General features: G+C 45.4%; 1 protein-coding gene across 1 annotated transcript; it reads left to right on the top strand.

Annotated features, from left to right (window-relative positions):
* The first annotated feature begins 163 nt into the window (after window positions 1–163).
* LOC119453452 (protein ecdysoneless homolog) lies at window positions 164–25,546 on the top strand. The gene is made up of 13 exons (XM_037715486.2): window positions 164–382; window positions 476–593; window positions 3,558–3,645; window positions 5,114–5,238; window positions 7,141–7,344; window positions 9,730–9,892; window positions 11,166–11,300; window positions 12,288–12,495; window positions 14,446–14,542; window positions 16,141–16,355; window positions 16,940–17,014; window positions 19,911–20,149; window positions 23,877–25,546. Exons 1-13 carry the CDS (start codon window positions 190–192, stop codon window positions 24,099–24,101), a joined length of 2,085 nt encoding a protein of 694 aa, XP_037571414.1. The 5' UTR covers window positions 164–189; the 3' UTR covers window positions 24,102–25,546.
* Window positions 25,547–25,709: the final 163 nt, after the last annotated feature.

Raw genomic sequence — 25,709 nt, 5'->3', positions numbered from 1 at the left:
TATCATTCGCAACTATCAATGGCAGTTGCAAGAAAAGATAACAAACAGGGTTGGTAAAATTGTTTGGTGACAGAAAAAAAAACTTTGCTTCTACATATAACGCACAGAAAGTGTATAGAAAGGGACAATTATTTTATTTTTTGTTCTTTAACAAACGGTTTTGCATTAGTAACGGTTTCGCATTCAAACATGGCGGCGGCCAGGCGAGTTGTGGATGACACGGTCCGCTATTATTTGTTTCCGAAGCTCGAAAACCCCGCAAAGGCGAGACTTGAGCTCGAAAAGAGGGCCGAGCTGTACACAGCCAAGCTCCTTCCGCTCATAACCAGCTACATTTGGCAGGACGAGCAGTTCAACTTGTGCGTAGTTGACGCACAAAGAGGTGAGGAGAGCGTTCGCGCGGGGTGCGTCAAGTTTCGATCGAAGGTATCGAAGGGGCGTTTCTCTGTTTTCTTTTCTTGCCATGCTTGTGCAGACGGTGTTCCACCCCATTTGGAAGGCAGCACGTACTTCGGAGACAACGTCGAGGACGAGTGGTTTATCGTGTATCTGCTCTACGAGCTCACCAAGGATGACAAGGACTTGGTCGTCAAGTAAGCCCGAGGACCCCATTTAACGCGCAGTCGAGAGCTTCTTTGATGTCGCGTCGCCAAACTGTGCACCAGCACGAATGTGGTCATTTGTAGTCTACGTAGCGACCCGACATTTTGTGATGCACTTGTCATCGATTAGGCGTGGCTTGACTCACCTGGCAGAATGACGTCGTTGCCATAGCAACAGATGAGGAGCAACCGAACAAACGCGTTTTCCGGCGCAGCTCTTCGTCATCTGACTAGACGAGAGCTGACGGCAACTCTAATGTAAATAATCTCGGAGTAAATAACGTTGCCGCCCGTTGATGTTATTTGATAGCAAATATGTAATCGATCCAGTGCTTGCTTCAGTACGTTTAATTGATCCCGCGCCGTTCCGCTCCCGCGAGTCTGCGCATGCGCTTTTGCCACCTAGAGGGAGCGGATTGTGAAACGTGCAATGCTAAAATTGGTGCAATGCTAAAATTATTGGGTTCAGGAATTCAACTTTTTTGAAAGTTGCTCACTAATAGATCTAGACTGACATTCTTGGCATCGATGCTGCAAGTCGTTATATGATCGGATTTGCACTTCAGCGTTCGAACTCCGGCACTATTTTACTATATTTAAGTGAACTCAGGTTGCACTTTTGTTAGTCTCAAGAACACAATGTTTGAAAAGTAATGGGGAATGATGATGCCACTTGCACCTACTTGCAAACACAGACCATTTTGAACAATGAACACGTTTCAAGTGCAGTTTTCAACAGAAATTTACTAGGCACTCAACGCACAACTTAATGGTAAAAATTCGAACTGGGCCAATAGTTTGTGAAAAGGAACAAGAAAGTTGCACCAGTTCGCACGGACAAGAGACGCCCACCAAGGCGGGAGGTAAACAAGGGTGAAGTTGCATGTGGCAACACTTTAGATTAATGCAGTGTCATTGTTGTTGAAGTAGTGGTGATAAGCAGCATATGGTGATCTAGGAGTGGGAGGAGTGGCCAGTTGACCTCTGGGCCGAGATGTTACAGCAGGCTTGCATCTGACATAGCCACCTTCCCTAGTTCGTTACTGCATCCAGAAGCTGACGTGCATTGCTGTATCATTCAGCCAAAATGGGACGGCACTTAAAGCTCCTTGTGTGAGGTTTTGGTCAGTGTCTGCGCTGCCGATACAAGCTCTTCAGGAGTAGCATGAAGACAGGCATAGTTTTTCTTCCCGAACTTTTCTAACAATGGCTGCTGCTGCTGTCTTGCTGAATAGCTCATGCACAGGACAGCACTCGTATAACGATTCAGCTTATATGTAGCTCCATCTGTACTACCCCTACACATGTGCTAGTGGCCGGCTTTATTCTCTACAGAATTACGCAATGAAACAACAAACAGCGCTTAAATGTCTCCTGTACTACAAATATACACCTTAATGTGAGTAATTCGTTTATTAAGGCAGAGCTTTTCATGCCCTTTTTGTTAGGTATCGATGTGTCTGCTCGGTCAACTTTTTGCTATGTGGGACCCTAAAGAGGGGGCAATAGTAAACTGGGCCGATTCCAGAGGTAGTGTAATCCAGGCTTACGTGGGTTGTGTGGTTGGGGTTTTCGTGTCTTGCAAATTTGCCGGTAAGGCGCATAACCGCTGTGCTGCGAAATGCATTGCAGGAGTTGAGCAATTTTGTAGCATTTAATTAACTGCCTCACAAAAGCTTTGCATTACAGTGATTCCAAAATGTGCGTTGGATCTGTGTAATTTTAATACATAATTGTAAACTGTGTGGACATATCTCACATTTGTTCTTTGTATGAGGGAAATCATTTCTAGATGCGGTCACTTTGGTCCGGTACAAGCTTGAGGCGACAGTAGATAACCACATGTACACTCGGAAACTATTTATTATGATTGCAACTAACGCTTCGAGTAGGCCAGCTAGCTATAGTTTACATCACTGAGGGCTCCCTTCGGCAGACAATACGCTAGGTATAAGAGGGGCTTACGACTTACCGGCTGGGAATACGGGCAGCCGAGGCGATTGCGACGGCAAAAACGTGGTTGACTAACTACCTGCAGGAAAAAGGGAGCGGCGGCTGAAACTTCTGCACTCGCTGCTTGCCGGTGACCAAAGAGACTTGGGCAATGTCGGAGGGATCTCGCTTGACACGCCCGGGGGCGCTCATGACGCTTGCAAATCCCATGCGCAACCTGTGTGAAGAAGGTTTTCTTTTCTCCCCAAACCTGCTTGGCGTGCCTGCCCGACGTTTGCTGCGTGGTAGACCATCTTGGGACCGGGATTCCCACAGGGTTCACATTACTAGGGATGATAACAAGAAACACTCGCACAGTTCTTGAGTCTAGGATATTCTTCAGAAACTTTTGCTTGCACCTCTTTGGCAGAGAAAGGTGTATTATCATAGTGGGAAAAATGAAAGCCATGCTTCCCCTCTTTTGAACTTCATGCTGAAGCAACGGGTGCCATTTGGGACAAGTTTCGCAATATTTTAGTGTCTTTGAAACTCTTTTCATTGTTAGTTTTTCGGGTTAGTTTTTTGGTGTTCATCTGAAATGCAACATAATGCATATAAGAACAAAAGCTAACATAAAAGAAATGTAGTTTATCTAACTTCTGAGTAGATGGCACAACCACTCTATGGATATTTCCCATTCATGAATTATCGTGGGTACGGCTAGAGGGGTACGCGACATTGGCCGACGTGTCATGCCGTCGTTCTTACATTTATTTCGGAAGTCAAAGTGGAGTGGCGGTTGCGGCAGCCAGCTTGGTCGAGAGCAACAGTAGATTCCTCTAGCTCATTCGCGACAGGAGCCACAAGCAGACTTGTGGCACTGATGATGATGCCGCACGATGAAGACGCGTGGTGGTGAAGGTGACGTTACAGGTATGCTTGGGCACGGCGCTTAAAGGGCTAAGGAACATCGCAGTGAAGATGCATTGAGTGTAAGCCTTGCCTTTTTCACTGTCTGCCCAGGGTCGAGGACACGGACGGAGAGTTCCTGCTCATAGAGGCTGCCGAGCACCTTCCCAAGTGGTTGAATCCGGAGACTAGTGAAAATCGAGTGAGTGCGCGGAGTTTGCGGCCCGTGCCTGTTGGTTAGCACACCTTAAGATATAGGGAACACATTGTGAAACGAACATGAGCAGCTGGTGTTGAGTCATGATCAAATCGAATGATTATGTGTAGTGGACAGCTGTTGATGCAGCATTGCAGTGTTCATTTGTCCCTTTGTGTACTCAGCGCAGATTTTAAGTAGTGGTTGAGCTTGAATGCTCTTTAAACTGCTTCTTAAAAGGGTTATGTTGTGTTGCTCTCCTTGATAGTGTTATCATGTTGCTGTCGTAGTCGCCAGTCACACCGGTCTTATTTACCTGTAGAGGGTCGGTTTCCCATCCCATATTCACATGGGGAACAAGGGTGGATAGGGGCTCAAGTTGGAACCGCATCCACATGATGCAGTATGATTCAGTTAAAGGGGGCATGCGAGAAATTGAGCCACACCGAAAGGAAAGGACGCCCCGTGACTTTGATGCAATGTGTTTAGCAAGGAGACACTTATCTGTCGGTGGCATAGCAGTGTTGTACAAGTGATTGGGGCATGCCTGTGTGGCTCAGGCATCCAGTGGGGAGGAAAGCAACTGGTGTATGAAAAGACGCGATGTCACAATATTCAGCTCCCGTGCTGGCCGATGACCAGGTACAATCTTCTGTGTTGCATACCCAACAGAAGACTGGCTGCTTTTGCCACCGAAACGTGGAACACGGGCTTACAGTTGCACTGCTCGCTAGCCAGCTCGTGCTCTTCTTTACTGCAAATGAGATATCTGCATCATAACAGAAAGTACCAGAATATTCACACTAGTGGCGTCAGACCGTAAACAAGTACAAAGCAAACTGAAGCAGTGCTGTATTACTGTTACAGCTGTTAAACGCTAGGAACTGGGTATTGCTGTGTTATTTTATATGCTGTTTCTTTAAAGCGAAACTCTCATTGCCTACCTCGCTGTAATTTGGTGTGTCATTGCCAACTGCCACGCTGAGTAGAAGCTGTCACTGCTGGCGATACAAACACTTTTGCGACGTTTAGTGCGGCTTGGCACTGGACGTGTTGATATATATGGCTGGCAACAATTCTGGCGACTGTGCAAAGCTCTCTATCTTTGTACAGTGCCAGGAATGCTTTCAGCCGTGTGCTTCATTGCATCCGGTGCGGAGTCACACGAAATGTTACGAAGGTGATAGTATCACCGAAAAGTATTGCTCGTTACTATCACCCCCTAGTTCGCATTTGGCTTTGCTCTGCAAGGTGCGTGAGTGTGGCTGATGACCATTATGGGATGTATTTGTTGGCAAGATTCGTTGCACATTTTTATCGTGATGCATCGTGTCGTCTTGCTGGCTTACAATTGCTTTGTTTGCTTACAGTTTTGCTTACAATTCCTACAGTGCGCGATGTCTGCACAATCTTATAAATGTTTTCTGTTAGCGTGCTCACGTTACATTATCCCCCCCCCCTTTTTTTTTTGCAGGTGTATATTTATCGTAATAGCCTGCACGTGGTCCCCCTGGAGAATGGCAAGGCCTCAGAAAGTGCCCCGGCACCTAGAATTGACGATGCCATCACACATATCAGGTCTTCAATCACAAAGACAAAGTTAGTGTGCTATTTTCTTTTAGTATACAGTTAAACCTGTTTATAACGAACCTCCATGTGACGAATTCCTGGATATAACAAAGTTTTTCTATTCCCCGCCGTTACTCCATAGAAACACATGTATTTGAGACCTCTACGCAATGAAGTGGCAGCGGGAGACCCCCTCGAAATAACGAATTTTCCCCACCGACAACCTAGAGGTTCCGCCCCAAATTTTGTCATTTTTGCGCGAGCAGCAACCGGAAGCACCTTCTCCGCCGCAATGGAATGCGAAGCGGCGGTGGCGTGCTTGGCGCGCTCGAATTCACGGCGACTGCGAGGCGAGAGCGTGCGCGAGGCAGGCCTGCATCCTTCGACTCAGCGATCTTGCCGCTGTGGGCGTGACCTTTCCCCCTCCCTTCAAACCTGATCCTGCTGCTTGCTGCAGCTGGCCTAGCCCGCCAAGCCGGCACTCTCCTTTTCCAGTTGATATTGCCGAAAGAAAAAAAAAAAAGTTTTTTTTTTCAACGCGCTGGCAGCACCACTCTTTGGTTACTGCACAAGTTTCTGCGCTTCACTTCACTAACCTGACACTAGGTGACACTATACGACACCACGACGCCATCGTGTCGCTCGCTCTTTGTTTCCGACACCTCGCGCTTGTGCGAAATGACACGCGTCCACGAGACTTCTTTGTTCATCACATTAGTGTATTGGGAGTAAATCTTGAGCGATAGTTGTATTTCTGTATGAAAGCATGAGGTGCGTGGTACTGCAAAGGATTTTTTCCCCTCTCTTTTGGTCACGGAAAACAGGTGCGCGTTAGAATCAAGTAAATACGGTAAGCATTTGTTTTTCGAATTTTCGTGCCGAATCTGCTATAATGAAATCCTCTTTATAACGAAGTTTTTCTGGAATTTGGCAATTTCGTTATATCCAGGTTTAACTGTATATTGGGGGGTCTGAAACATGTTCTTAGGACAAAGGAACGACAACACAGTAGTGCAAACAGTCAAAAAGGCATTTGTTGCACTTTTCATACACCAGTGCCAACTAGCCCAATCATTACCAATAGAACATGCTGATGGGCGCTCACGAACTGAGAAAGTCATAGACCGAATATGTTCACCCCCATGCTGGACACAAACGCCTAATAGTTTGCGTGTACAGTTATGTGGACAGTAGTGCGTTCGAACGATCGTGTTCGTCCATCCCAGTGCCCCGCTCCAAAGCCTCTTGCAAAACGGTCCCGCAGAGCGTGCCAGCAGGTGCGCGACAAGTTCGCGTGCTCCACCGACCCCAAGCCAAAGAGGAAGCGGCTACTCCCTTTCGTGCCAAGTAACCCTGCCGATAGGTGGCATTAGCAGCGCAACACTTGCGCATCTCTCGTACTCTTCTGCAACTACACCGACGGCTGGTAGCGCTTGGCTACGTGGCGAAGCCAGATTTCAGTATATGCGAGAGCTATGCGGGGAAAACAACAGCAGGGGACGCGTGAGAGTCGAGTGTCCCGAAAATATATGGTGGCTTCGTGAAGACTGCCTAAAATTTCTGATAAGCAAAAAATCCATTCCAGAAGCCATGAAATACTTTCCTTCTGTCGATTGCCCTTGCTTCTTGTTTGCTAAACTATACAGTCTGACCTTGATTGTGGACGAACACGGATATAACAATTTATCTAATGCAACAAGGTAAGTCAGAAATGTTTATTCTGTTTCCCTGCTTAAACAAACATTCATTCATAAGACTGTTGGGCTATTATCAGGAGCACTGTCACACATGTTCTTTGCCTCATAGCTATCCCTTCACTTCATCACCTGTAAAAGATGAGCCATGACATTCTGCAAAAAGATCTGATTTCGCTTGTCTTCACAGATTTAGTATTTGAACGACGTGGGCTCTTTTTGTTGCTTTCGCTTGCAGGGCCGCACCGGGAGTGCAGAAGTCGCTGGCGGCCCGCTTCCACGATGCACCAGCCCGGCACCGCACGAGCCATCACCGGGCGCACTGCTACCTCCCGGCGGCAGCCGTGACCTTGCTCCAGCGGGACCCCGCCCTGCTGGGACCTGCGGTGGGGGCGTTTGTGTCACGTGACCCCCTCGACCTGAGGGCACTCAGGGCCATGAGGTGCGTGGCAATGCTCCCTTCTTGGAAAGTGCTTGCTTGGGATGAAAGAGTAAATGCTCCCCTTGCATACAAACGGTGCACTTACTTACAAGGGGTGCAAAGCAACACCAATTGCTCGCAAAGGGTGTAATTGAAGGGGTGTAAACCAAAATACATTGCACTTAAAGAATGTATACTTAAGGGAGGCAAAAAAACAGCCTTTTGCTTTTTAAAACTAGGTTACGCCCCTCGGGGCATATAACCTTGTCTCACAACAATAATCGTGATGTTTAGTACTTGCGTTTCCTTTCTTGAAAACTTTGTGCTCGTTACTTTCCTGTCAAGAATGTTATGTCATGCTGATAACACGCATGCCATTTGTGATCTGTAAGGAGTGGACGCGTGGTGTTACACATTGACTTACTATACTGACTCAAAAGGGAAAGCTGGGTGAAAAAAGTGGCAAGCGCACTGAGGGTGACCACCGCCTTACGAAAAATGATCCTGGCCTGCCCTGCAACACTTGCTCTAGTGGAGATTTGCGCCTTCGTTTTGCTGTGTTTTCCCACGTGTTGCCTTTGTTTTTTTTGTGTGGTGGCTAGTGCGAAGCGGCAGAAGCTGCTGTTCGCCGTGAAGTGGGAAATTATCAAGTCGAGCATGGAGAAACTAAATCTAATGTGACCGTTAAGACATTAAGAAGGAAACGATTCAAAAGGGATTCTGTCGTGCCGGTTTCCACAAAGATTTGGAGCAAGTTGTCTCCATTTCAAAAGCCGTTGACAGGTTCACGGTCATCAAGCTTGTATCTGTGGACGAAGGGGCAGAACAAGCACTTCATCGCAGATGCCGTGAGTCGGGGCACGAACGATGAGAACAGTGGGTACAAATTGGATCCTGTGCCCACCTGGTCCATCGTGATGTGTGCTTATCCTGTACCGGCGCTTCTGCGCGAATGTGGAAGGATGCAGCCTAGCTGCTCCGAGTCCTTGGATTACTTGGAAAAATCAGTGTTCTTCCCAGCAATTAAGATATTTAAGGCTTCAAGGGTTTTTTACGTTACATGTACACCGACGATCTTATGTTTGATGTTTCATGCACATTCGGCACTGCTGATTGTTGAGAGGTGCTGCCCTCTCTATGGAGTCACTTAAGATCATTTGAAAGTGTGTTTCCGCTCACTGGTGTGCACGACTCGGTTTGTTTATCACCGAGCAGTTTGATATAGCGTGAGGTGGGGGGTGTAATCTCGCTGATAGTGCGTGTGTGCCAGTAGAAGGCATGGATGGTAGCTCCAGCCACACACTCGCAGGTTGTTAACAGATCTGACGTCTGTACTGAACAGAAACGCAAACCGTTTTCCTCAAGTCCCCTAGCCTCTGGCATTCACCAAGCGATGAAAACACGGTGGCAGGCGCACAGTATATGTCTGGTCGTCATGACAGAAACGTCCCACAACACACACAACGGTGCACTGACACAACAAAATAAGAAACAATGGCACGGCTTATCTCGTTTGCTGAACCTTTGCGGCTGAACATGGCTGCCATGATGTCATTGCAGCTCCTCTTCTGGTGCATGTAGTCCCTAAAAGCATAGCCTTTGAGATCCGGGGGTACTGTTGCTGGGGTGTAGATCAATGATGATGGTGTTAAGCATGTCTCACCACCTATTGCTTAGCTCTGAAAGGGACCACCAGCGCGAGCCAGGAGCCAGCCACGGTGGCTCGCAGTTTGAATTATTTCTGGCGGACCTGATTTGCATGTGAATGAAGAAGATTTCTAATAGTACAAGTGAGCTTATAGAGCTCGGCCAGGCTGCCCCGGTTAGATTGAATTATCGAAATTTTTGAATTAATGAGGTGTGAATTAACGAGCTTTAACTGTATTTGCAACGCCAATTGCATGCAAGATTTGCATTCTTATTGTGTTGTTTTGTTGATGTGGAAAAAAAAGTACCTGTAACATGACCATGCCTCGTTAGGCATTCCCACCTCTCGCCCTCCCTTCCTAAGTGTGTCCATGCACATTTGAATAAACTATTCAGCAACCTGTGCAGTGGCTCCGTGGCCATGGCATTCCGCTCGGCGTGAAGCTGTGGGCTTGATTGCAGTGGTTGTATAACAGTTGTACTGGAATTAAAAAATGCTGGTCTACTCGCACGCTTGAAATTATTCCGAAGCCCCCTGGGGGCTACAACTTCCATCATAGTGAGTGTGTCTTCGGATGTCACATCCCAGTTTGATTTGATCTGACAGCACTGTGGAGGTGTGCAACATCTCTCGCCGCCCACCAGATTGTAGGCCGTGACAGCGCATTGCTCTCAAAATGGCAGTGTCCATTGACTGACACCGCAATTGCTTGTGTGGAGCAGAAGCTTCATCTTCCGTTTTTCTCATCCGCAATGCAGGCACTTCCCGCCCGAGACGCGTGTCATGGCGGAGGTGCGCTTCACCCGCTGCCTCTACGCGCAGCTGAGGCAGCAGCGCTTCATGCCCGATCGCCGCGTTGGCTGGAACATGCCGCCCCCTCACGCTCCCGAGTTCGTCGCCCACGACCTTGGCCTGAAACTGGTGAGTGGCTGCTGCGATTGGCAACTATTCTCGTCTGAGTGTTTACCTGTAGACCAGTTGCAGAGCAAGATGTTGCAAAGGCACAGTGGTGCTGCTGTTGCATTCCGTGTGAGGAAAAAAAAATATTTGCCAGCCTCTACTAGAGTGGATTTTCTCGGAAGGGAAGATTAGTAAATGGTGGCCAGGCTTTAAAATATTAATTGATATGAATTGTTTTTAGAAGCGACTTCATAGTCTTTGCAAGATTTATTTATTTATTTACTTACTTACTTACTTTCTTCCGGTGACCACTTTTCTCCAGCTAACAAATGTTATTGCTATAGCTTTCTGTATGGTAACTTTCTCAAATTCTGTCATTGGTTTCATTTGTTGTCTATGTTGTCGCCGAACCTTGTGTATTCAGAGTGCATGCGCTGCGGGTGTGTCGGGTGTACATTAGATTTCTACTTTGTTTAGGACCTTTAATGTAATTTCTATATTAGTTTTCTACTTCGACTACATAGAAAGTGGGCGTGCGTTTCACTCGGGGGTGTCTTAGAATCGAAAAAACACTGCCAAATAAATCAGCGGTGTGCTTGAAGATTTTTTTCTGCATCTTGTTTAATTTGACCTGCTGGATAATTCAAATCTATTTTGTCTGTCCCGTCAGGGTTGAACTAACAGAAGTCGACAGTTGTTTTTCTGGGCACAAGTTTGCCCGATAATGAATTAGATTATGTCACTCGCAGTTTTGCCACTGTGATTCTTCCCCATCACTACAAGGTGACAATATCTACGTGGCAGTGGCAGGCAAGACTTGTCAGTGTGCCCACGTTGTCCGCGCTTTGTCATCATCACCATCATCGTTATTGTGATATTGCTTCATGCCGGTGTTGTCATGCCACCACTGCTGTCATAGTTGTGTCATTGTTGCGTAAGTTGGAGGAGTTGACGCAGAACTGCAGGAGTTTTGCACAAAGTTGGGTGCACATGCCTTTTCATTCGCATTGTGTTGAGTAAAAACAAATTTTTTGCTTGCTAATGAAGGCAGTGTCTTATTCTCAAGCTGTCAAACATGATGTTACTAATGCCCTTCAAAGTGCTTTGTCATGTCCTTGCAAATACTTGAAAAACCCTTGCATTTTTTTGTAAGATAACTGCTACGAACCCTGCTATCTGTTCATTACATCGTAAATCTGCCATGTGACCAACGGTTTCGTGACTTGATAAGTTTCTATCTCAGTGGGGAGGATTTACAGGTGTCTGTGGTGGATGCTTGCCTTTGCCTTGTTAGGCTTGTGGCCTGGAGATTCTTGCTGCTGGGTCGGACAAGGTGGCCTCCAATGGGGAACCTGACCTTGCTGAGCTTGGCGATGATGTTCGGTGGAAGCGCTTCCTCAAGAGTCTCACCACCAAGGGCTACTTTCAGGTAATTCATTGTTATCATTGTCATTATCATTGCTATAATCGTGATCATCGTCATAATCGGCATTGTTGCCACCATTATTATCACCATCTTCATTGCCCCCTTAGCAAGAGATACAGTGGCCGATTGAAAATTCGGACACCAACAATGTTGCTGAAGGGCTGGGCCTAACGGTGCCATCATGGGTGTGGCCCGCCTCGGCTTGAAATAGTCGAGCCTCAGGACTTTTGTAAATAAAAAGTTTCCACACACCAATAATGTGGACATGATTATTTGAACTGCTTCATTGCACTGCCACTGGACCTATAGACTTAATGTATAAGGATGACCACAATTTCAGATGCCTTACAGCGTCTTATTTGATCATTTGGGCTCCACCTGTATGACTATATTCTAATTCCACCACCAATAATTTCTCCACCGAGTCGAGCAGAAATAGCGATATTCAGGCTTTCATGGTTTCCGGGCATTGCCGGCACGGTCATCAGCTGTGTTGCTGGGGCCTCCTCAAAACCAAAACTAGCGAAGCCTAGCTGATTTAGCCTATCCAGCACTAACTGCGCCCAAGCCGCAGGACACGCCAAGCCGAGCCCGCCGAGCCGTTGTAAAGGCTACTTTGTCGTGTGAGTTCCTCCAGTGTTGGTTCTGTGCACCCAGCATTTGTTCATTGACGTGTTAAATTGCGACACAGTCTGATCGTCTCCTTCAAGCTGTGTCATTTGGTGCCAACTCCATCTTCTATGCCTCCGCCAACGAGTGTGGCGATGAAGTGATGGGACTTTTAGGCGGTCCCCGTCGTGTCCGAATTATAGATCGGCGACTGAATCTCCACTGGCAGCTTGTTTGGGTAGCAAAATCAATTGCACCTGTCTCTCTGAGCTGTTACACTTGCTGTCAATGTAGCTAGCCTCGTGCTCAAGAAGTCTGAACTGTTACCGAACAACTTTGACAGGATCGCTCCCCTTCCTGCTGCATCTCTTTCCTTTGCAGGGTGAACTGGAAGGGTCCAAGTTGTACCACATCCTGCTTCAGCGCGCCCGCGAGTACTTTGCGCAGACAGTCTTTGCGGTGGCCGACAGTGAGAGCGAGCGCCGCGGAAGGTGCTCGGCCCGCGCGCGGGTGTCACGGCTTCTGCGGCAGCTCGATGTCAACGTTGAGAAACTCCGGGAAGAGAGCGAGAAGCTGGGAGAGCCAGACGGTGAGTGTTTGCACCTGGCATGGCCGCGAGCGTGTTTGAATGTGTGACCCCGAACTACTACGAACACCAACCCACTGCAGTGGCACAGTAGGGTACTACTGTGGCGTTCTTCCAGGGGGCATGAGGTCACATGTTCATTTGCGAGTCAAGGTGGCCCATACAGGCTTATGTAGCAAGCTGAGAGTGCATGGTAAAGATTACCAGGGAGTGAACATTAATCCATCCTAACCCCCCCCCTTCCTGCGCTATGGTGTCTTTCACACTGTGGTGTCTTTTACAAAATCTCACCATTGTATTGACGTACATCTAAGGGGAGCATCGGCTGTCACCAAAATCAACTGGCCCGTTGCACCTGGCAACCCTTTGCAGAAGCTGTGGCTGCTATCCCGTTTTCAGTGCAACAGGGATGGTTTTTGGAAGTATTAGCCACGCACTTTAATAAATTTTTGCCCTTTGGGGCTTATCTTGTCCCACGACAATAATCATCTGCCTTACTTGCGTTTTCGTTCTTTAAAACTCTGCAATCGCTACTTTCCAGTCGAGAATGCTATGTCACTCTGATGGCATGTCGTTCATGGCGTGGAAGTACTGGGTGCACAGCGTTAAATGAAAGAAAGGCGCGCAAGACAGGGATGACGATTATTGTTGTGGGACAAGATAAGCTCCAAAGGGTGCAAACTTTTTAAAGAGTGCAGCTTGCACAAGAATTAGCAGAGACCTTGCATATTGGGAAAAAAGGGTATGCTTGCATCAGGCCATCCTTCTATCATGTTGCATGATAAGCAATTTGCATTTCTCAATTGTTAGCACGTGTGTGTGTTTCATTTTTTGAGTTATTGGGTTTCTTCATGAATAAGTACCAATATACTGTTCTGACATACTGTTCTGACTTTTATCCCTTTGCTTTGCTCAGCATGTGCAGCTCTACGGGGTGGTCATTTTTATGTTTTATGGAATTTTTAAAAATCGCCTTTTGCAGATAGCATCATTCTATTCCTTAAGCGGGACTATCCAAAGAGGCGGACGTTACCTGCATGAGAAATCAAAACACATATTCAACTAATTAACAGAAAATTACTAATTCTATTCTTATTTAATTACTTTGCGGCACACATTGCAGTTTACGAATTGTCGCCAGTGAGCTTGTATGGCATATTCACTTGGAATGAATTTCCAGGCTGACACCACTTTCGAGAAATGTGCCATCAGGCACGGCGTAAAAATGCACTGTTCAACTTACTTTTTTAACAAAATGCTCTTTTACACATTGAAGTGCAAAGGTAACTGGAATGTCCATGCTTTTCGTCCCATACTGTGGGAATTACTATCTTGAAACTGGTGTCCTACTGGAAGTTAATTCCAAGTGTATCACCTTCATCCGTTAGCCTCGCTCGTCCCTATCAATATTGTGTTTGTTCCCACAGTCTAAGTATGTACAGACTCGCCCAACAACGTACGTTGCCGAGATACGTTTCCCGTACAGTGGGGCCCTGTTATGTCATAACATGTCAATGCCCCAGCCTTCACTTCTTGTCTGTCTTATCGGCATCATTTCCCGTCTTGCATGATTCCTTGGACTGTGTCTGAGAAAGTGAGCGCCTGTTCGGTGTAACTTTCTCATCCCTGTTCTTTTTGTGCTCCTTTCCGCCGCCCACAGATGTGACTTCGTTGTGATTGAGGTTGAAACGCCAAGCGTGGAGCAAAAAAAGATTTGGGAGTGGAAATCCTGCGTTCCAGTGGCAGTCACGTAACATAGTGAAATGCCCCTGGTGGGATGCAAGAACATAACACGCTACTGTCGCTTGGGAAGATGTGTATCTTGTGTACGTCAGCTTGGCTGTTTTAGAGCACCTCTGATGAAGGCCCGCCCGATTCAGTACTTGTCATGCCATTTGTGGTGTGTATAGGATCGAGTGGAGATTCCTTAAATGCCTTGTTTCTCGGGGGCAGATGAAAAGTGGATGGAGGTCACGCCGCAGGATTTGGACCGCCTGCTCGAGGACTACTCGTCACGGGGTCCTGGCGAACAGAAACACAAGGACACTGCGTGAGTCCTCATTTTATGAACGTTCGGTCTTAGGGTGTCGGTGCCAAGAACAAAGCGTCACACAAAAATTGTACGAATTGCTAATACAAATCGAATAGTCTTTGCCATACGATTTGTATTCGGCTCAAAAGTTTCACTAGTTTGAATTGTTGAGTACTCGTTTCTGTTTGCTTGGTATGGTCACACAGGTAATGTGGTATCATACAAGTAATGTAAAGCAAATCCAGTTTACTCCTATGGTTCACATATGACAAGGGCTGTCTGTAGAAGTTGCAAACGAAGCCATAGGAGGGTTGCAGTGAAACTTAGTTCTAGTGTTCTGCCTTGTGTTCCGCCTATCGCTGACAAATTTTCGGCAAAATATTTCTTCTAATTGAATATGCTTATTCTCTGTGTATTTTGCACGTTTGGATGGAAAATAAACTTTTTCTTTTGGGGTACTTACAGTAGAACCTCCTTGATATGATCCCGTTACATAAAATTTCCCAGCATCAAAGTTCATGAGTGAGAACACAAAAAATGCCCCAATACAGTTATGCTTCTTTTTTACCAGTTCATGTGCTACCGGAAAACATCATCTTTTGGCACCAATGTTCAGTACATCGCCAAACTGCAATTGTATGATACATTTTCCGGCTGCTAGAATCCATGCAAACTTGAAAAGGCGCAAGGCGTGCACAATCGAGAACAGTAGCCACCTGCTGCCGCAGCTTCCCAGCAATACTCGCCCATCTGTGTCTCACGTGAAAGCTGCGGTGCGCACTCAGTTTCCCATTTCGGTGCCAGCAAATCTCCTCCTGTGTTGTTGCACGCCACATTCACAGCTTTTGTCGCCAACCCTATTGCGATAAGCATCTTCATCTATCTGTTTCACAGTGCGTGGGGCATAGTGCTGTTAGAAGCGTACTCCACGCTGTTGGCAGGCGATAACCCAAATGCGCCGCCGTTCCCTGCTGCAAGCTGTGCGAAGTGAGCAGCATGTCTTGCTCTGGTGGCATTGTAGGCATTGTAGTCTGGCGTCACCCACTAACTCGATTTCGTTTCAGTTTCCCATGGCTGAAAGGTCAACTTTTGAACTGACATGCCAATTTTAGCAAAATTCAGCGTGATGCTTTGCCTTCTTGTCATTAGAACATCTGGTAAATTTGATTACCTTAGCACAAATATGTATAAAAAAAAGTTATGCATGTCCCATTTAAGTGTCATCTTAGGAAAAACATAATATTAAAAATGATTAAGTTAATAACATTTTTTCTGAATAAATATCTTCCGGATGCTGGATATGGCAGAATAGGGGCGGCTCCTTGCAATTTTATGCCCTCTGTTGAAACCGCACCAATTGAAAACTATGTTTTTTTTTTGTTACTGTGACGTTGTTACTGCTACTGTGTTGTTACTGTGAAGAAAATGAGCTTCTTTACCCAGCAGTTGCAAGTGAAAGCTTCCGGGTAAAAAAGCTCATTTTCGTCTCTTCTATCGTGCAGATAATATCCAAATTTGGCAAGGAGCTTCTTTATATGCTTAAGAATGCAAAACAAACAAAGTTGGCCCTTTTAATGTCATTCTTTATGTTGACATTTTAACACTTTTCACACCAGATCCACGCACAAGGATGAAGAAACCCTTGGCAAGACCATTGCCGAGAGCCTGGACCGGTTTGTGCGTCACGTCTCGGACTATGAAGGAGCAGAAGTGCCATCAAATGCAGTGGCCAAGGATAAGTCACAGCCGAGTGAAGCCAATAGTCAAGCCAAAGGCGATGGAATTGACTTTGATCCTGACCGTTTCGTCGAGGCACTTGGGGCAATTCTCGGTGAGTATGGTTGCCCGCCATTCAATGCCCGGCTAGAGTGGCCCACATTCCAGAGGGGGCCACAATGCAATGACGTTTGTGTGCTGTGCTTTCGGTGCATGTTAAAGTTCAGGCGCTCAAAATTAATTCGGAGGCCCTCCAACTAAGGCATTTGTTGTAGCCTGTGGCTTGCATTCTGATGTTAACCCCATAATTTTTAATACATGTCCTAAGCATGTCCTAGTCCTAAGACATGTCCTAAGACATGTCTTAGGACTAGACATGTCCTAAGTCCTAAGCAGTGCAGAAGTATTAAACAGTACAGTTGAGCCTCATTATCACTGAAGTTACATCCAATGTTATTGTGATAGTAATTACATGGAAGCTCTAGGCAAATTTTCGCAGTCAGCGTTGGCGTTGCCGCTAGTTTCCATATAAAGTCCAGGTGCGTTAAGATCCTGTCGTGCTCCGTACAGCGTATGCTGTTAGTGCGAGGGGAAAGATGTGAGGGTAAGTTGAGAAGGATGGTAGCTTGATGTGCACCTTATGTTAGAGGTCAAGTGATAATTGTGGCTAATTCACTTGCTTCTTTTCTTTTTTCTTAGATTTCAAGCTGCCGACATCAGATGACGAGTCTAGCTCGTCCATGAGCAGCTACGGGGATGAAGTTGACTCTCACGGTAAGTTGAATCCAGAGAAAGCAGAAATGATAGATGAAATGATAGAGGAAAATTTTTGCCAGAATTGGAGGCATGGCACGTGTTTCATGCTCGGCCAATTTTATTGGTCCCAACGGGATTTTTATTAATGGAAGTCAGACTGCATATGGCAACAGAGAAATCGTTTTTCTCGGCAACCACTGCACCAATTTTGATGTGGTTTGTTGCCTTTAAAAGGGAAGGTTAAAATAATTTAGCATTGGTTGGAGGTCGATTTTCAATTTATTGAATCATTTTTTAATAGAAGGATTCTTGAAAATTGTAAAATTTAAACTCAGCTCAGCAATTTACAACTCGGCAATAAAAAACGAAATCACAGTTCTGTAAACTGCACCTAATAATGCATCTAAAACTGACAAAGTTGATGAATCTTACACAACTCTGAAATACAGTCAGTGTCCGATTTTTCGGACTCTGTAGGGACCGTGTAAACGAAATCGGGTAGTCCGAAAAAACAAATGCTTGCCTTTTGCTGCCCTCAAGGGCTCAAATCGCCACAGCCATGTCTGAAATAGCTCTGAAGGTCGGCCAGTGCGCTTAATTATTAGGCGCCTCGGTGCTCGTGCTATGACAGGAGATCGCAGATGCGCGCATGTCTAATTGAGGAACACATACCATGTCCCGTGACAGTGCTCCCTTTCCGCTCTTGGTATTCTTGACCGTGTAATGCCGCTGTATTGCCGCGAAGCTGACTTTTGGGGACAGGCACTATGCAGCAGTTTTTAGACCCTTGACATGCTTTCTGCACTTTGGAGCCATTGGCGAGGATGACGAAGGCGAAGTTGGCACCATTGCTGAAAGAGGTGAATCCTTTCACTGAAATACACGGCACTGAACAGCAGGAAGCATGTTAGTGACTGACGTCAAAGCAGCTAGGCCTAGGGCTGCAGGGCGCACGATGGCACAAAATGACCACACAAAAGACACCATGGGGCCCAACACAAATGGCTACGGTGACCTACTGTTACCTGCGGTGGCTACGGCTGGCTATGGCTGCCAGTGGATTGGCTTACGAGGGTGCTGGTTCGATGGTGTGAGATAATCAAAGTGGTGATGATGGTGGCTTTGATTAATGCTGTTTCAGACCTGAGGTCACGAAAAAAAGTCGGGTATCGGACGGCAAAAGGTTTCAGCATCCGAAATTTCAGACGTCCTTGTACATTGGCACTATAAGGTGTGTGGTGGTGCCGCGAAGGTGTCCAAATTATCAGCTCTGTCTGAGAAATCAGTTGTTCACTGTATATTGCTAATTTGTGACACCTCTGCAATACTCTTGTAAACACTGTGACGAATTCATGTAAACTGTAAATCCATTCTCCCACATTTGTCCATTTGAGATGATCTACTAGATGCAACTTACAGAACTGTGATACTGGTATCTCGTTTTGGTGCAGAGTTACGAAGTTGCACAGTTTATGCTTCTAAATTTTTTAAGTCTTCAAGTTTATGGGAGCACTTTGTAAAAAGAAATTCGAGGTCTTAAATCAAGATTCTGCTTTTTAGAGTTGCTAGAATTTGACTTTCCCCTCTCAAATGCTACAAATTTAATTGAAATCGGTCTAGCGTTTGTCTCAGAAAGGCATTTCTACATTTTACATGTGTTTGAATAAGGAAATCAGAGTTGGTCCGGAGCTGATGTTTCCTAAAGAAATGGAGCTGGGCAAGCCATTTAATATGCTCTGTAGATAGGTGTTGGTCTACTAAGAGTTGTAGAATGGGTGCCAAGACAAGGGAATTGTAGTTAGGGATGGTAGCAGACTAGGTGGTGGGGTGAAATGAGGAAATTTGCTGGCGTCAGCTGGTGTCAGTTGGTGCAAGACAGAGGTAATTGGAGGTCAATGGGAGAGTCCTTTGTCGTGCAGTGGCGATAAATAGGATGGTGATGATGATGATGACCGAGTTTACGAGCCAGCATAGGCTCACATTCCTTTTCTGCTCGACACTTTCGAGCCTCTGTCCTCTCTGTGCTCAGTCCTTGTCAGCATGGAATTGTACATAAGTTGTCGCACATGTGCAAATGTTTGATTTACAGTGTGTCATCACATCAGCTGCAGTGGAACATTTGTTTACTGTCTACGATGTGTAGCTGCTGAAAATTGTGCAGGGGCTGTATTCTAGTAAGGATTATTCTTGCGGGATTCTATTCATTTCTTATCAGCTGTCCTGCCAAGTGGCCGACCCCAGCGATAGCGGAGGTGCAGCTTTATGCAAACCAGTGACAAGGGGCAAAAAGAATGGTTACAGAATGTGTAACCTCAGATTGCCCAGCATTCCCTTTTTTAAAGCGAAGCTTTGTTTGCCTACTTGTGGTTTGGCATGGGTCGGTCGATAAGTTGGGTTCCTGTCAATGAGGGTCAGCGGGGTAAGCTGTCACGCAATAAAAGCATTGCATGCCTGATGTTACAGTCAAACCTCGATATAACGAACCTCGATTTAACGAAATTCAGCGATGTAACGAACTATTTTTATTTCCCCATCTGAGTTTTATTGAATTAATGAAACCTCGATTTAACGAAATTCTCGATATAACGAAGTTTTTCGCTGAAAGTACAACTTTGTTATATCGAGGTTTGACTGTATTTGAACCAGGGTCTCCAGGCACAATATAGCATGCCAATGCTCTAACCATTAGGCCACAGGTGCAGGCTCCTAATGCCACACTTAGTTCTCAACTTTACCACTCTTCACTTGTAGCAGCTAACACTGGGACGACTGAAACACTCATTAGCACTAGTAATGCAATAAATAGCAACAACTTTAGTGGTGGCGTGGGACCAAACAATGCTTCAATTACATCGATTCGCGCAGTGCGTAGGATCTGCGCAATTATTTACTTTTTTAAACGCGTCTCTGCCAGATCGCCTGGCTGATGTCATCAATGGTGGCAGTGACAGCTATGGCAGTGATGATGACGATTTGAACGGACCCGGGGTGGACCTGTCGCGCCTGGCCTTGGACATGAAGAGCTACATGGAGCTGATGGACCAGGAGTTGGCAGGGACCAATGTCGGACTGAGCTTCGAACGGCAGCCAGCAGCCAAGTCGACGGCGGCCAAGAAGGAAGCCAATCCAGATGCCGCATCGTCACCATCCAAGGTGAGGGGACTAGTGCTCATTGCTGTTGTACAAAATGATTTCTAAGAGTGTAGACTACCTAATCACATTGGTATAGCCTCTGATCATGCGTACGTTCGTGTCGTGGCTTATTGGAGGCATTTCAGTGGTAGCCTTTTGTTGTTCTTATTGCTGTGCCCAGTAGTCAGTTTTTAATGACCAACCGGAGCGAAATGTTGCCCTGCGTAATAAGTAGTTTCAGATAGCGCAGATAGAGCAGCTTCTATGCAGAGTTTTACGTTTTAACTACAAGCGGATGCATTGCAAAAAGTTAGCACAAGTAGACGTTATTGATATCGAAACTGAAAGAAATGCGACCATCGCCACTTGCCAGAAATGACACAGGATCTAAAACGTGAAAAGTCAGTGCAATGGTGCTTAGGCATGACCACCGAGATTGGGTGGCGGCACCCGTGGTACAACGAAAATCACAGACACCATGTTGTGGGGATCTGCTTCGTATCTCCTAACTACCAGGTGCCTGTGTCGTCTGCTAAATTGCTATTTAAAGGCAGTCTAGAAGAAAAAAAAGTTTCAGTGACGTTTCCCTTCGTGAGCACGGGTTACGCACAAGCATATGGACGCCGCGAACATGCACAGCGAGCACCACGGCATCGAAGCACAAACGGAAAGGGTACGAACGCGGCGATTCTCTTCTCCACCTCCAGCCGCCTTCCTCCTGCGGCGCTCACTTCCCTCGCGGCGACAAACATAATCTTGCCGATTTGACAGACGGGGCATCTACGCTTGTGCGTAATAAATTGACAGTTACCAGCCCTGCAACTTTGCCACGATCGCTTCAATAGTGCATGCTTACTCAAAACCAACTTAACTCATGTGAAACTGCATTACGGTGGATCGCTTTAACCTTTTAAAGTCGCGCGCATTTAACCAATTAGTCGATCGTTCCAGTCCAGAGCCATTTTGTGCATTTAGTAGCCGTGCAGAAAAAGCACTCGGGTGAACAATAGCGTATTAAGGGATTTATTTCAGAAAACTTTGTTTATTTCTGAGCCTCTCAACGGTACTTGCGCACTGCGTGGTAGCGCTCAAAGCACTCTCTTCGGTGGAGGCCAGGATTTGCACTGCAAATCTCTAGGGTCATTATTGTCGCTTTCTTCTAGAGTGCTCTCGTTCGAAGACATGTACTGACCACCTGAAGGCGAGATGTATTCATAAAGGACACTAAAATCATCTCGTAGTTCGATGAACTCGCATGGATTTTGTCCATAAAATGCTCACCCGGCAAATGTCGCCATCCTGTCAGCGCTTCATGCCGCAAATTGCATGCAAATATCTTCAAGCATGGAGGAAGGAAGAAAAAGAAGTGCTGCCCCACCGTGGAGACATTGCGAAGTGCACTTATGGAGATGAAAAAGTTTCCAAAATTGGCACTACCAACTCAAATAATCGGCGAATATGAGCTTGTACGTGTGTGAGGTGCCTCCCGATGTCTGACTGGAACGGATGCTTTCATGTGTCTAGAAGGGACCTGACCACAAAGGAGGCGTGTGCAACATTTTTTTTTCAACGTCTTACTTCACTTAGCTACAAAGAGATGTTGGTAAGACTTGCAACTTGTGATGAATTCTCACAAGTTATGTTGTTTTTGTGCCCAACATAGTTCTTCACCTTTGTCACTAAATGTCTCGACTTTTCAATTCTGACTAGAGGTGTATGTTAGAGCATTACTACTACTTATATACTGCTGTAACCTTTTTCTCACAGGCTGTCTTTAGGATGTAATATGCTAGACATTTTTATAGCAGTTAAACCTCGATATAATGAACATTGATTTAATGAAATTCGCGATGTAACAAACTATATTTATTTCCCCATCTTATACCCCTGTCAAGCGGGAAAGTTAAGTGCACTTACGGAGAGTGTCACTCGGTTTAAGTGCACTTTGCCAAATCTAAACGGCGCAAGCGGAGTGTCACTCGCAGAAGAGTGCACTCCGGTCGGAGTGCGTTCACGAAACGCACTTTGCTGGTCGAGTGCGTAGCCTCGCCGCCAGCGGTTTGAATAGTACAGAATGCAATGCATAAAAAAAGGACACAGAAGTTCGTTTTAGTTGTTGAACAGCTAAACACAAAATAATTTGTGTTTAGCGAGAAGCGAAACAGCACAGTAATGAACAAAATTATCGTATACGCAGCTTCGTCGCACGCCGCCATGTTGTTCTGGATTGGCTAGGTATTCGTCTTGGCCGGCATTGACCTTGCAACACCTCATAGTAAAATAAATGACGTTTTTGTTCAGAAAAAATAGATTAAGTTTGTTTTTATTTATAATACCACGTAAAACAATCACTTTTTAGAAGTTTTTTTTTTTTTCTTTTTTATCTACATATTCAAAAAACGCGCTCGTGTCTGTCGCCATGTTTCTTTACGGCGAGTGCACTCCGTTTTCCCGTTTAGCACCGCGTAGCCTAAAGTGTCACTCAAGGTCCCGAAGTGCACTCCCCGTAAGTGCACTTAACTTGCCCGCTTGACAGGGGTATTAGTTCTATTGAATTAATGAAACCTCGATATAACGAAGTTTTTTGATGCAAGTACAACTTCGTTATATCGAGGTTTGACTGTATTAATGTGATTAACTTTCTTAAGATACTTCATACACGTCCTAGTATCCGTGCCGGTATCTACCTTTTTTTTTCTTTTTAGCCAACTTTCGTCACATGGTATGTGCTAGTGGGTATGTGCTTGTTGGGTTGGGTCTCTTCAACCAAAAAAAAAAAAATTCTAACGGGTATGGGTACAAGTGAACAATTTGACGATACGGTGTGTCTTTACATTGCTTCAATGCTAATCGCATTAATGTAACATGGGGTCATTGTGAGATGGGTTCTGCCCGAATTTTTATTAGGACAAGATTCAAATAGATTTTCCTAAGGAGCGAAAAAGTTTTTCCCTTCAAGAGCTTTCTGTTCTCTGATGTTAGTCCAAAAGTGGTCTGAAACTTCAATTTTTGCCCCAGCGCATCCTCTGTAAATTCCAGGTCACTCGCACATCCCGTTTCTTTTTTTGTTTTATAGCACTTACAACTCGGTAACTAAGTCAACTCCAAGCTAAGGATATAAAAGTCGTTATTCCTAATTCTCAAGTTTCTGCGCCAGCTCCTCGTGATGTCATGAGATTTTGACAGCATCTGTTCGGGGCTAGATTATGGAATAGTTTATCAATAAACAAAGATTGCATTGCATTATGAAGGAACCAATGGCTTAATCTAGTGAGCTTTGAAAAACCTTTGAAAAAAGTCTTTAAATGTGCGAAAATACTATAAATCATGATGTCATAGTAACATACTAGAGCTGTAGTTCAGGCGGGAAATTCAAAATGGGGAAATTTAACCCTGCAAATGCCCAACATATCATATATGCTACACTGAGTTCGATGCCTCAAAATGTTGATTTATGCTTAGTAAACCTAATGCAAAACTCGTAGTTGCGTTTTTGGTATGCTGTAGTGAAGTTCCAGTTGTGGATACGTCAACAAACTACTTAATAATAATTGTAATTGATATGCTAATGAAGTTTTAACTGAAACGACATCTAAGTGTTTTTATTTTGTACAAATGCACTCTCCACGGCCAGAAGTAAAGGTGCACAATTTGTTGCAGTTTTTCTTGATCGTTGTTACAGGGTTAAGTGTGGTCACTCATAAGTAGCCCGCAGAAATAGCAACGTGTTCACTTTTTTCCGGAACAGGCAAAGGAAGCACCACGAGCCACAGCTGAGAGCCTCGATGAACTCGACTCCGACGACGATGATGAGGTGGCGGGCGGCGTTGGGTACCGGCCAGTCGACGTCAACTTGACGGCACTCAAGAACATTCTCGAGTCATACAGCTCCCAGGAAGGGCTGCCAGGTCCTGCTGGGAACCTGCTATCAGCCATGGGGATCAGTGTTCCACGCAACGAAGATGATCAGTGATCATTGCATCGTTGTGACTTATGAGTGACGATTTGTGCTACGTGTGGCATGCTACAAGTGGTCCAGCTTTATCAGTTGCTTCCAGTCCAGCTGCTACGACCTACGCAAGATGTACAGGGTGTTTCAGATGGGAAGAGCCGAAGTTTTTTTTTTTTTGGAAGATGTTGAAGGGGCATATTAAACAGAGTTTTTTTCCTTGTCTATATATGCATTACTGTTAACAGAACACCTAGTTCCTTGAGACATAGATGACAGCAGCTGCGTTGGTGGTGCCATCTTGTGGTTAAGAGCTTAACCGGAGTGGACGTGTAGCTATTATTGTACTGACCAGACGCATTCTACTTAGTGGCTGGTGTGACGTGTTTGCAGCGACGCAACCAATTAACATTCAGTTCTTTCATTTTTTAAAAACGTTCTTTCGATGAGAACACTTACGTAACACAAAACATGTGTAATGCATTGTGGTTGGACAAAAATTCACAAGATGTTACTGTTAGTGTTGTTACTGCTGTCCGCTTACCTGGTAACGTGGTACTCCATCAACGGTAATACAGTGGAACCTCGTTTATATGATCCTGCATAATACATTTTTGGGGATAATACCTTTCTTTTTCTTTTCCCGATAAAATGATTTGGCTGGATAATACGTTGGGTGATACGATTTTTGGATGATACGCCTTATTTTTCGGTTCCCGTGAAGATCGTATCAACGAGATTCCACATGTACATCATTAAATGTGACAGAGTCACAAGTTGTCTTATCAGTTTTAAGAAAATATTTTATTTTAGTCATGTTTTTGTTTAATTATTTTTGTTAGGGCACAAGGCATGTCCACTTATTGGATCTCTAAGTCAAACCTGGCAATGATTCTCAGATAAGCATTCTCAAACTCTGTCACAAAATATGTTGCCATCCCACTTAGCTTTGTGCTGCCTTGCAGGCAGGACGCTTTAGAAAATATGTTAACTGGAATGCGAATGTTTTTCTCCACAAGTTTGGGAGGGACATTTTGAAATGTTAGTCTTGGGGCATTCTTACTAACTTTACACTTTGCTCACTGATTGGATTCAATTCTGCAAATACAACATGTGCTCTAATGCAGTGGTTTAAAATGTTGCTTGGCATCTATTGTTGAAGTAATTAGATAATCGGGGATTGTCACATGTTTACTAACATTCGCTCCCGGTAGTGAATTCATTGGTGGAAGAAAGACATCATTATGTCTATTGCGCAGTCTTAAAAATTTTGGCTCTTCCCATTCAGAACGTTCTGTACAAAGTTATGCAAGTCCGAAGAGAGCAGGAGGAACTGTCAGTATTTGTTTTACAAGCATGCAGCTGCGTTATTATGTGCAGTGTCCATCGCACCTGTCCCAACCCAAGCGTGTGTTGGGGCACGGGGATAACAGGGCTTATTCCCGTCTGAATAAAAACATGACATAGTATGTGCACGTGAGTTCTCTCTTGGGCAACTGGTTCATCCACACAAAAAGAGTGTAATTCGTGGATTTAGCCGATTGCAGTGTCTAAAGGGGGCCGCAGCTACCGATAACTGTCCGAGAGGCCGGCGACAGGTAAGAGTTAAACCTCGATATACCAAAGTTGGTA

This window comes from Dermacentor silvarum, chromosome 5 (assembly GCF_013339745.2).
Source record: "Dermacentor silvarum isolate Dsil-2018 chromosome 5, BIME_Dsil_1.4, whole genome shotgun sequence".
NCBI lineage: Eukaryota > Metazoa > Arthropoda > Arachnida > Ixodida > Ixodidae > Dermacentor > Dermacentor silvarum.
Note: the sequence above shows the minus strand (reverse complement) of the source record. Positions and strands in the feature narration are given on the sequence as shown.